Genomic DNA, 12464 nt, shown 5'->3' with positions numbered 1-12464 from the left:
CTGTAATGCACAACTAATCGTTTTACAGCACTGGTCAGTAGTGGAAACCCTGTATTAATACATCGTCCAGTTCACCTCCTCTTCTACCTCATCTCTGCTTCTCGTGTGTCAGTGTGTGAGTGAGTGGGGGGCGTGGCCGGCCTGTGTGTGTGAGTGTAAACTCTTCAGATGAGATGAGGAAGTGACACGACTCGATCATATACAGAGACAAGCCAGTTAAATGTTTGGAGCACCGGTGTGACAAAGGAACATTTTTAGTCGTACTTCACAGATTTAAATGGTTGTACTCTGGAGCCCTGTAGTAGTAAAGTAGTATTGCAATAATAATATTTTACATTTCTCTCAAAATCCCACGGTATACCTGGACTTGCCTCCCGGCACACCATTTGGGAACCAGTGGTAAACAGTATCTGCTGTAGTATCATTCTTTCTATTCAACCTCCATCTGATACAGTCCAACAATATGAGAGCAAGATAAGACCCTTAAGTACATAAGTGTGACAAAGCCTCTGGTATTATCACACTCTAGTTGTGTGTATGTGTGTTTACATGTAATGTATTCGATGAATTGCGTAATCTGTCTTGGGTTTAGCATTTTAATCGTAACTTAGATATATCTTAAGTATAAATTAACTTACATACATTACATTACATATGTTTATATGGTATTACCATGTTTAACTGAAAACATTTGCTCAGACATATTTTGGCACATTCAACAAAGGCAAATATTCTCCCTGGTTGACATAGTTCTCCAGTGTTTCTGTGTGTTCCTCAGAGATTTTGGATGTAAGAGCAGGACTCTCTTGTGCAGTATGTGAGACTCATCCAAAGCCAGTGATATTACACGTGCCTGACGCTATGGGAGATTGATAAGGCCTCTATAAAGGGCATCCCAGTAAAAAGCTGTTAACCCAGAATGGCCTGTGTGGTCCCTCGTGTAATATAAAGCTGCTCGTTAGTAGTGAACGATACACTGGTAGGTCTCAGTACAGGCTTTGACCAGAGAGAGGAGTGGAGTTGGGGAGGGAGAGTCCAAAAAACATTAAGAAGTGAGGAGAAAATAGGCAGATGGGGGACAAGGACTGACAGGAAAGAGAAGGATGGAGAGAGAGAGGGAAAGACGTGGGAGGGGATGAGGAGAGACGCGAGGTAAGTGGTAATGAAGGGAGAGATAAAATCAGGAAGATGTAACAATAGCTGAAGTGGAGAAGGAAGGTGAGAAAGTTATAACGAAAAAAGGAAGTTAATGACTGACAAGAAAAGCAAAAAGGTCGCCGGAGATGGAGCGTGAAGCAGCTCTTCAATGTTGTACTGTTTTATGACTTAATATACTCGACATTCCTGCTCGAAAGCAAAAGGTACAGTGGGCTGAGCGAGGGAGATTAACGAGATTAAAGATAAATGGAGCATAAATTTGTACAACAACTTCTGTGCTATTTGCTACACAAAAATATCTCCATCTGTAAGTCCCCCCTTTTTGACAATTTTAAGAATTTACAGCCAGTAGTTTTGGGTCTAGTCATGGGTGCGTATGGTTGAGGTGGATTTAAAGAAAGATGGAGGGATGGAGATGGAGAACGCGAGGCAGTATGACAGAGAGGGAGGGGAGGAAGGAGATGGACCGTCACGAAATACAGAGGGTGTCAAAGAGAGAAAGAAGGGGAGTGCTATGCAGAAGGAGGGAGGCTGATTGCTTTGAAATATAGCCCAGAATGAATGGCTGGCTGTATTAAATCAGTGCTGAAAAAGTTACTACTCTCATAAATACTATTTATGCTAATGGTGAGGTATGATTTACTGGGCCTATTAAAACACAGAAAGATGGGGGGGGGATGCTTTTTCTTTAACCTCATGTGCTCCCAACCTGTTGTTTTGCTTTTTCTCTTAGATATTCTTTAGGTTTGGGCTCTTATGTCTTTGATTCTCGTATTTGCTTTATTATATATTGCTTTAATTATTATATGTTTGTTTTTATTTATTTTTCTGCTTCTACTCCTGTCTCTCTCACGCTGTCCTCATCATAATCTGTAATAAAAAGATGGACGTCATGGCAGCTTCTCAAAAGTGAAGCTAAAATGTCTCGATAGCCACCTGGTGGCTGGCTGCATTATAGATCGTAAATCCTGCCTCCTCCATGTTAATGTTTGGGACTTGGTCCAAACTAAAAAGTCAAAGTACATGTCCAATACATTTTTTTTACAGACTGTTTCTGTCATTTTAGGTTTCACGCTATTGTGTCTTCAAGTGTTAATTTTCCTAGTAGGTTTGGTTTTAATTCTATATTTGAGGTGAAAAGTCATGATTGATCGAGCATGTGTATGGATGGACCTGGCTACTGCGGTTACATCCCCGATCACTAACGCACAGACTGATACTCCAAAAGCACTCTTGTATCTGGGATATTTTAGCTTAACTTCTTGATTGTGGGAGGAAGTGGAGTGGGGTCTTCCATATTTATATTTTAGTCTGTGGTCGTCATCTACTATAATCTTCTCTTCAGCCTCCTCTCATATTGATTCATGTTTCCTCTCTGGCTCCAGTACCTAGTGCTGTGCCGCCTCCGACTACAGTGCAGAGCTTGAATGGTTTCAGTGTCAAGGTGAGCTGGGTGCCACCCACTGGTGACATCAGAGGGCCGATTGACAGATACGAGCTGAAGGCCTACAACAGTGACCAGCCAGACACACCACCCATCAAGACCACATACCTGGCCAATGGAAATTTCACAGGTAAAACACACAACAAACATAGTCTAATTTCTAATAAAAACTTATGTTGTGTAGTCTCACTGATACGATCTCAGTCACTTGATGCTGAAAAGCAAAGAACTGGATTCTCCTCAGTAACAGCCAGGCAAACATCACGTGATACATCGTAATTTAACTTGCATTCATTGTCCTGTTTAACTTTTAGCTTTTTTCCTGCTGCCATCTTGTGGGACCTGTAGGGCATGTTGGCCCTTAGTGAAGACACATTTACACTTTTTCACGCACTTTCCACCAATCTTTCATCCAAACACACACACACACTGTCCCAGGCAAACCTGTTAATGTCTCCTTGGCAAGTCCCCAAATTTAGGAGACTGTCTCCATTTGGAACGAGACACTCAGGTCTACCCCGATGATGTCATACCCTGGCATCTCTCCTTTCTCTCTCTCTCTCTGTTGCTCACTTTTCGATCTTTCCTCACTTCATCTTTTATGATGATCATGATGATGTGTGCGTCCGCTGCTGCTATTCGTCCCTCCTCTCATCCACTCGGCCATGTCTCCAGGCAAATATGAAGATGAGCTCTCCGTCTCCGTCTTTCCTCGTGTCTCTCTCGCTGCCCCTCCTATTCCCTCCCTGCTCTTTCTGCCAGACATTAAGCCCGCCGTGATAAGGCTCCCCGTTAATTTATGATGGCCCCGACACCTGACTGCAGAATTACACCAACGGCTAAAAAACACAGGAAGCAAATGAGGGTGTAATGGCAGTGGAGTGGGGCCCTGGCCCTTAATTGAATTAAAAGACATGGGTAACAGAGAGAGAGAGAGAGAGAGGTGACTGGACGCAGAGGGTGAGGAGAGTTGGAGGGGGCGGAGGAACAGACAGGGGACGTAAAAGATTGACTTAGGAAAAATAGAAAGGAGCCGAGACGGCGAGGACAAAATAACATCACGGACGACTGAAGCTTTTATAATTAGAATGGACTCTCTTTGTTTGCCAGACGCAGGACATTTGCCTAGCAACACTGATACTCAGAAACAAGTAAAGCATTAAAAGTGGCCCCACTTTGACACATACTAAAGTAAAAACAGGGTCCAATAAACACTCAATGCAAACAGTAAAAGGAATCAGCCAGGTAAGGTAAGGCTGGAAAGGATGGTAACGAAAAGCTTTACATGTTATCAAGGGTATCTTAAAAAAAGTAGAAATTCAAGTAGGTATCTTCCATCTTCTGTGTCCCCGTCTCCATCCCTCTGTGACATGTTTACGATCTCCTCCTCAGGTGTGTTGTCAGGTCTAACGCCGTCCACTCGATACAACGTCACTATAAGTGCCTGTAGTCCTGTCAGTTGTACTGAGAGTCTTCGTCATGACAGTGGCGGTGATAACGGCTTGAGATGGAGCCTCACCACCCCAGAGGAAGGTAAGACTGTAAAGCACAAACACACACGTATAGAGAACAGTAGGGCTGTGTGATGGGACTAAAATCATATCCTGAAAGAGGTTGTTTCATATCCAGGTAACTGTACGTATCTTTATGTTTAACATTTTTGTAGTAAACTGGGGTCTATTGCCTCCTTCCATCCTCATGATTCTTTTACATATGGTGTGCTGCCACCAAAAGCCTCTTGCAACGTCTGAGTTTGGGTTTTGTTTTGAGCACTTGACAGTACTGTTGTGGCTCTCCTCTGCAGACTCTCTCCACACCGTCTGAAGTGACTCTTGTGTAGGTGGTAAATGAGATTGGTGGTGTTTGAAACTGTAGTGGGGACCAGCCTGCGGCATAATGTGAAGTATGGTTTTCTGGTCCATGTCAGACTGATCTAAACCATGTCCATGAGAGAGATGAGGCCTATTTTTTTCCATACGAGATCCTCACTTTGTTTTGGGTGTTCAGATACGTTATCCTGTTCAGAATTACCAATTTCTGTGTATGCAAAGCATTGTCCAAATGACATTAAAATAATTTATATTGCCGTAAAGAGTGATTTGCTGCACAACAAATTAACAGAGCATTATAGGAAACGATTGATATTTTTTTAAATTGTCACAAGATATGATTCTTCATATCACATAGCCCTAATATACATGTATTCCTCCACCTATGAAGAGAACTTTTGTCTTTTTCTATACCTCACCCGTAGCACTGATTTATGACTGTTTCTGCATGTGGACACACAGACGCACTTCTAAACACACTCAGACACTCTCATCCTGTCTCCTCAGTGATGGAGATTTTTAGCTCTTCAGAAGAGAGACGAGGAGCCGCAAGACAAAAATATGAGGGATAAGTGAGAATGGAATAAATATGATCGGGGAAGGGAGATAAGGAAATAATATGGCTGGATATGGCAGGACTCAAAATGATAAAATGAAGATGCACATTGCAACAGAGTGAAAGGCAGATTTTATATTTCTATCATCAGGGAGGTCATGAAAGGAAGATGTAAGAGGAGGAAGATGAAAAAATACATATTTTTTCCTCATATGTTCGTCACTACATTAATCTGTGTTGGACTAACTGGCCCTGTTGGGAAGATAATGTGACGGCAGGGGTCAGTGCAGAGACGGCAAAAATCAATCTGAAGTAAAAGAAAAGAACAGATTACTGTATCGATTCTCCCTGAGCGCGGAGTTAAGACACTGAACCATGTTAGGAAGAACGGAGAAAGAACTTATTTCCAACTCTCTTTCGCCAAAGTCTATTTTTCAAACACACGACAGCAGCGTTCCTTGAGCACGGTCACATTTTGTCCCCTTATTCAGGAAATCAAGGAGGCATGAAATCATCAAATGTTCAGCAGTGTTCTGATCGGTAATCTGAAGCTCTGTGGATCTCTGACACCGCGTCTCATTAAAATTAGATTTTCATAACATTTGGAACATCTTTTACAGTACATTCAATATTTTCAATTGTCAAAACGTTGGAAATAATGATCTAATGCAATGATGTATCACGTTTTTCTATTTACATGTATAAACTACTATATTTGTTGTGGCTGACTCTTTATAAACAAATATTTTTGATTGCAGCTCCAGATGTTGTGTCCCCCCCAGCTGCAGTCTCATCCCCCTCAGCTCTCTATGTGACCTGGGACCGTCCAGCAAGGTAATACACATTCTCACCTGCTCATATCCCCCCCCTCATATATAACATATTCATGTTGGTGGATGTTATGCTGTTGATTTGTCTTTCGTAATTTGCTAAGTTACTTGATAAGTTACTACACCCATGATGTTTAGTTATTAGTCTTCACTAATGAACAACATGTTATTTTATATTTATTTTCTGACCTACTGCTACAATAGAATATGAAAGACAGCAGTGAGGATATTTATTTTAGTCAACTGATTCATAGAATGAACATAATGTTATATAATAGTGACTTTTGTGTTTGCCTTTATTTAGCATACACATGTTTTCACCCTGAATATCCATGCCCTATATGAACACAACTCAGAGCTTTACATCAGAATCCTATGGGTTAAATATAACATCATAATATTACCCTCACTCAATTTTTTTGTTTCAATGATAGGCCCAACGGAGGAATCACAGAGTACCTCCTCTATCACAACAACCAAATTGTCTACAGGGGGAACGACAGACAACACAACATCACTGGTAAAAAGGAGGGAGCACGTTTTTGTGTGTGTGTCTCTTTGTGTGCGTGTGCAGTGTACAGCATAGCTGTGACTGGAGGGATGGGGCCTCGGTGTAGAGAGAAGAGGAAGAGTTAAGAAAAGCAAAATGGAGTGGGGGATTAGCATTTGAAAGAGGAAAGAGCATCTCAGTCCTTACCGAGGGAATTGCACTTTGAAAAAGAGAGCTAAACACACACACACACACACACACACGCACACACGCATCCACGCAGACGAAAATGAAGCAGCGGAGAAACAAAGCCCACTAAACATTAGCACAGATGCATACAGACAATTTGCTTTGAAAGCTTTCACTAAAGAGAGTTAAAGAAGGTATGAAACACATGTCACACCAGTGAGACAACAATTCTGCACGAGGCTGCAAATAGATACACACACACTATACAGGGCTGTACATGGATTCAGATACACAGGAGAGGCATCCTATATGACGTTTTATATGCGCTGAATAGATTATCACTCATTTTGATTTTACAGACCCACACACACACTGTTAGAAATCAGACTGCCCAACAGCGTATGTGTGTGTCTTTGTAAGTTAATGAAGGCGTGAGAGCACATATCATCCATGCTGGGTTAATAATGCTGAGTGTCTGATGTTCACAGTGATTGGGAGGATTATGGATGTAGTAATTATACGGTATGTGCAAGAGGAGATCGTGTTACAGAGAAGTGAGACTGCTACAGTGGGACAGATGGAGAATAGTTTTCAGACAGTGACAAGTGACTGCAAGAGACACAACCAACAAGAAAGTGCACTGAAGGCAAAGGGAGGAGTATGCATGTAAAAAAAAAGAGAGAGGTTTCAGGAGTGAGGGTCGAGTTAGGGGGAAATCTCCCCCACAACAAGAAGGTGTGAGAGAAATGTAAGGTAGTGATATCATTCAAGTGTTTTTTTTTTTTTTATATGAATCTGAACAATCGATGTGTATTTTTATCGCCGTCTTTGTGTATATGTGTGTTTTCCGTCTCAGGTCTTGGTGTCTTCTCCACTCATGTCTTTCTACTGAGTGCATGCACTTCAGCGGGCTGCACCAACAGTTCACAAGTCACATTGGTGACCTCACAGCTTCCTCCTGGGCCTCTACAAGCACCAAATCTCACCCTGCTCGACTCGAGGACTATTCTGGTGGAGTAAGTGCACTGCACATACACACGCTCGCACGCAACTCATCAGTATGTAATTGTGTCTGGTCCATACAGAGTGGTCAGGGACACATATGCACACATGTAGGGTTTATAAAGCTGTGAGAAACAATACATATCCATTCATGCCGTCTCATTGCTAAACACAGATCCGTCTTAGTCTGCTGCTATTTTTCCTCTTCAGTGGAGTTACTTATATGTCCCTGTTTATTTGTTTTGTCCATTTCCATTGAAATTTTTTGCATTTTGCTGATGCACCAGTTTTTTTCACCTCAGCCAGGAATGAAAGGGTTTTTGCACAATGTTGAAATTTTGTCACATGAGTGTGGCATTTCCATTCCATGTTTATTCCTCTGTGTTGGCATAGAAATGACTCGGTGGGCCCCCAGTAGCTCATCCGATAGCGTGGGCCCCCCTACAGGGGGTTTGGTTCTGATCCGGTCCTTCGCTGCTTCCTCCGCTCTCCATCCCCATTACACGCTTACTATCCTGTCAACAAAGGCAAAATGCTGAAAATATATCTTTTTTTAAAAAAAGACTCAGTTGCCGGAGTCATTACTTGTTCTGGTTGTTCATCCATCCGCCCCACTCTTGTGAACGCAAATATCTTACGAACGAGAATTCTTTAAATTTTTCATGTTCGTTTTGACTCAAGGATGAACTCATGGTGGTCAATGGTCAAGGTCACTGTGACCTCACAAAACATGTTTTTGGCCATAGGTTAAAACTTCATATGATTTATGTGATAAAATTCTCCTAATTCCTTTTATTTAATCCTTTCAAAGTCATGGATGTAAAGTACAATCTGACTGGTTGGTGGAGGGCGGTACAACCAGTAAGTCTAGTTTAAGCACAAATTGAAAGTGCACATAAAAACAGATGCAAACACACCAATGTGGTATTTATAAGAGTTTACTCGTAAATGAGAAAAACTAAGTTAATGTTTCAAGTATCACTGAAAAGGAAATTAAAACAAATTAAATACCTTTAAGCATTTTCTAGCTTTTTGTTTATGTTGCGCAGGAATAAAGGACAAAATGACAGAGACAGGCAGAGATAACATGTGACATTCAGCAGTTGTGTTTACCATGCATAATATTTTCCTGCACTTGACCTTTCACCCGCAGAGGGAGAGGACAGACGAGAGGACGGATCTCTGCACTTTTTTTCTATCAGTGTGTGTGTGTATGAAGGAGTCAATCTGCGTAAAAGCCATTAGTGTCCTGACTGTCACTTCAGTCGTACTCACCACAGGAGGGCACAGTGCCACACACACACACACATGCACACACACAGACACAGAAAGATACACACACTTGAACAATGGACAGAGGGTGAGTGAGAGGATGGAGGAGGAGCAAACTGAAGGTACTCAGTGTCTGAGAGGGTGAGGGTGAGTTTGTGTGGTTAAGATGCTTTGATTGTGTTGGACGAGCAGTGTGTATCTACACATAAACACAGTATAGTACATATTCTTTCTCATTTATAGCAAAGGCATCAATTCTAGAATATTTTATCCTCTCATAAATGTGTTCCGTATATTTACAAAGAAATACAAATGTACGACATGTAATTAACAATGCTCCACACATGTCTGACTGGTGCGTTCATTAATTTTAAGCTCGACCTCATAACATGTGGAACATCAGGCCTCTTGTGCAATAACAAAAAAGATAATAATTGAAAGTTGAGCTGATGGACCAAGAAGCACAAGAAACTTTTGGATGTCCTGAAATCCACAGTTATCTCTTTTATTTTCTCAACACCATATGGTCACCATATGACTCCTCATGTGTTTCCTCCCACAAACATCTTTCTATACTGATGTTAACCTACTCAAATTAAAACTAAGACTTAAAATGAATGCAGTATGCATTATTCTTTTTCAATTTTATTTCCTTGAAACTCAAGCTTGAAAAAGACAATGTGCAACTGTCCAAATACCTGCAGTCTGTACTGTATATTCTTTCCAGGTGTGGGCAGGCTGTGTATTGCCTTGTTAGCACAGTGAGGTTGAGAGATCACACTTGGTCAATATTGAGGAAAGCTGAGAAAGACGGAGAGATGCAAAGAGAACAACTTTTTTTTTAAAAAGTGTTATGCAGGAAAGAACATGTTAAAACATATTTTCAAAAGACCGTGAGACAGGGAGTGTGTTTGTGTTGAGTGAGGGTGAAAGACTGTGAGAAAGGTTGTGGTCGTCTGCAGGACGTGAACAAAACCTCAGCAGATTTACTCCCTGCCCTCACCTCACACCACCTGATACAACTGCACTGACGCATACTCAGCTGCAATAGTACACAGTACAAGTACAAACATGTCAAACATGTGCACAGTCAGATATACAAATCTTAATGGGACATATTGGATGGAGCTATCTGCAACAATCTCAATCATTTCACAATTTTCTTTAATTTTGTTCAATTTCCGATTCAGCTTTAATAATTATTTGATGGCAACAATGCTGATTTTTCTTTTGAGTGAAAGTAAAGCAGGAATGATGGGACATTGCAGGAGATGTTTATTTTATTTTATTGATTGTCATGCAAAATTTCAAACCAGTTCATCTGAGAACATGGTTTTAAATTTAACCTGGTGAGAAATCAGCCATAACGGTATTTTCATATCACACTTTCAAAACCAGAAGTATTCTAAAACCATTACCGCAGTGAATTATGATACAGATTATTACAACTCCCCTTTGATTTAGTTTTTCAAAAGTGGACATACATCACGCTGCCAATCGACATCGTATAAATCTTATAATAGATGTGATAGATTAGCCACAGTGGCTAATTGTGTGCTAACACACACTCATCAGTCATTCAAAAACTGTTTTTTAATGGGAGGAAACAAGAAAGGAATCCATCACTTTTTAAAATGGCCTCCCCCTGCTACCTCGCCAGGAGGGTTGTGTGTCTCCCTGGGATTCGTAAGAATTGCGGGACTATTTATAAGAATGTTTTGTTGCTGTTTTATTTATATATTATTAATGTGGTGTGTTGCTCAGGAAAATTTGGATGAAGTCAAAGTCAAGTGTCAACTTTTACAGGGCTGCATTTTACAAAGTTAGGGTGAAATTTACTTTAGAACTGAACTTTAATTAAATGTTCTCATGACTGCACACATTTTTTCATAGCTCGAGTGTATCAAATATCAACAGAAACATTTAATCAAAGGATGTCTTTCATTTTTTTGATCAAGTCATGTTTAGCATCTCCTACTGTCCCTTAGAAGAGAGAAAAACAACAGTACAACTATAGTTAAGCATTAAAGAACAGACTTTTTTTTGTTCTTTTCTTTTATTTCACAGTTTAGTATATATGCAGCCAAGATAATGTCCCTGTTGCCCTCTCTGTTACATATTGTAATGATACTCTGCATGTATCTATTTTTAAACACTGTCTCCTGTCTTCCTCTACCTCTCTCTCTCAGTTGGGGATGACCTTCCTGCTCTAAATATAGAAAAGGAGACACCTCTATCTTACAAAGGAAACTGTGTGTGTGTGTGTGTGTGTGTGTGTGTGTGTGTGTGTGTGTGTGTGTGTGTTGTATAAGAAACCTTAGCTCAGCACTGTGTCTCCATCTAAAGGAAATACATTGATGAAGTCAAACACACGTGCACACACTCGCACATATACACAAACACAGTGATCTGTTGCAGTGATTGGACTGAACGACCACCAAGGAAGCTTACAGACACAATTTTATTTTCTGTCTCACAATCTTATTGTGATCCTTGAGTTATAATAATGTTGTTGTAAAATATATAATGCACCTTCCATGTACACACACACACACACAATTTCAGAAAAGATCCAACTTTTACCAAAGTTCTGTATAACAAATCTGTAATTTGATGCAACCTGTGAAATACAAGCAGTGCTTATAACATCTTGATATTTTGTGTTTTTTAAAAGTATCCACCCTTGTTCAAAATCACAGTTCTTTTCCATTTAATGTTATATTAGATATATATTTATATTCCCATATATTCATATGGGAATATAAACTGGCATAAATTATTTTCACAGTCCAACATTTAAATACACTAATGTACCGTGAATGAATATTAGAGGGTTATGAGCTACACGTGTATCAGGCTGTGATCAAATTTTTAGTTTTGGTCTCTTCAAGAGAAGAGAAAATGTTCCTAAAAAGATCAAACAACACCAGCCTAATTTTTCAGTAAAGATGTCTGACAAAAAATGTTTGACAAAATAATAAATGTATGGTCTGTTAGTAATTGTTCAGTATGTTGTATTTTTCATCTCTGCTGATTCCACTCTCCCTCTCCAGGTGGTCCCGGCCCTCTCAGCTCAATGGCATTTTGGAGTTCTATTCCATCTTCCTGTCACATGATGGCGGACAACCTGTGCGGGCCTATAACAGCACAGAACTTTTTCAAGACCACACAATGCGCAACCTGACACCTGGGACAACCTACACCATCACAGTGGCTGTAAGTTCCCAACTCAACCCTGCACATCATCATTCTGATTTGCATCATCAGCTCCGTCCATGTATTCTTGAATATGTTTGTTTCAGGCCTGCACGGGAGGGGGGTGCACCCTGAGCCCTCCCAGCCAGGCTCAGACTGAGGAGAGCACGCCGGAGAATGTTGCTGCTCCGCTGGTCACCCCTTTGTCCCCGTATGCACTCAACGTCAGCTGGACACCTCCTAACACTCCAAATGGTGAGAGGACAAACACTTACAGAGAACCCACAGACACATAACCAAAAGGATTCAAATTTTACATTCATCAGTTTCATATAAAATTGTTTTAATTAGAGCTAAATTCACACAAAGCTTTTGGTTATCCATGTAACAATGTTTTTAAAAATAGATTTTCTTTGATAGAGGGAATGAAGTGGAATCTTGTGAAAGAGAAGTGTGCAGAGAAGCACTGACAAATATCGTAATAATTAGGACAGCTTGA

General features: G+C 40.6%; 1 protein-coding gene across 1 annotated transcript in view; it reads left to right on the top strand.

Moving 5' to 3' along the window:
- ush2a (Usher syndrome 2A (autosomal recessive, mild)) overlaps positions 1-12464 on the top strand; it is a 198354-nt gene that overhangs the window by 81289 nt on the left and 104601 nt on the right. The window contains exons 37-43 of the mRNA XM_047341236.1: positions 2544-2732; positions 3995-4135; positions 5746-5821; positions 6252-6337; positions 7353-7512; positions 11824-11986; positions 12073-12220. Coding sequence (XP_047197192.1) covers positions 2544-2732; positions 3995-4135; positions 5746-5821; positions 6252-6337; positions 7353-7512; positions 11824-11986; positions 12073-12220 — 963 coding nt within the window. The remainder of the gene's footprint in view (positions 1-2543; positions 2733-3994; positions 4136-5745; positions 5822-6251; positions 6338-7352; positions 7513-11823; positions 11987-12072; positions 12221-12464) is intronic.

Source organism: Hippoglossus stenolepis, chromosome 1 (assembly GCF_022539355.2).
Source record: "Hippoglossus stenolepis isolate QCI-W04-F060 chromosome 1, HSTE1.2, whole genome shotgun sequence".
Taxonomy (NCBI): Eukaryota; Metazoa; Chordata; class Actinopteri; order Pleuronectiformes; family Pleuronectidae; genus Hippoglossus; species Hippoglossus stenolepis.
The sequence above is the reverse complement of the archived record's forward strand: the minus strand, read 5'-3'. Positions and strand labels throughout refer to the sequence as shown.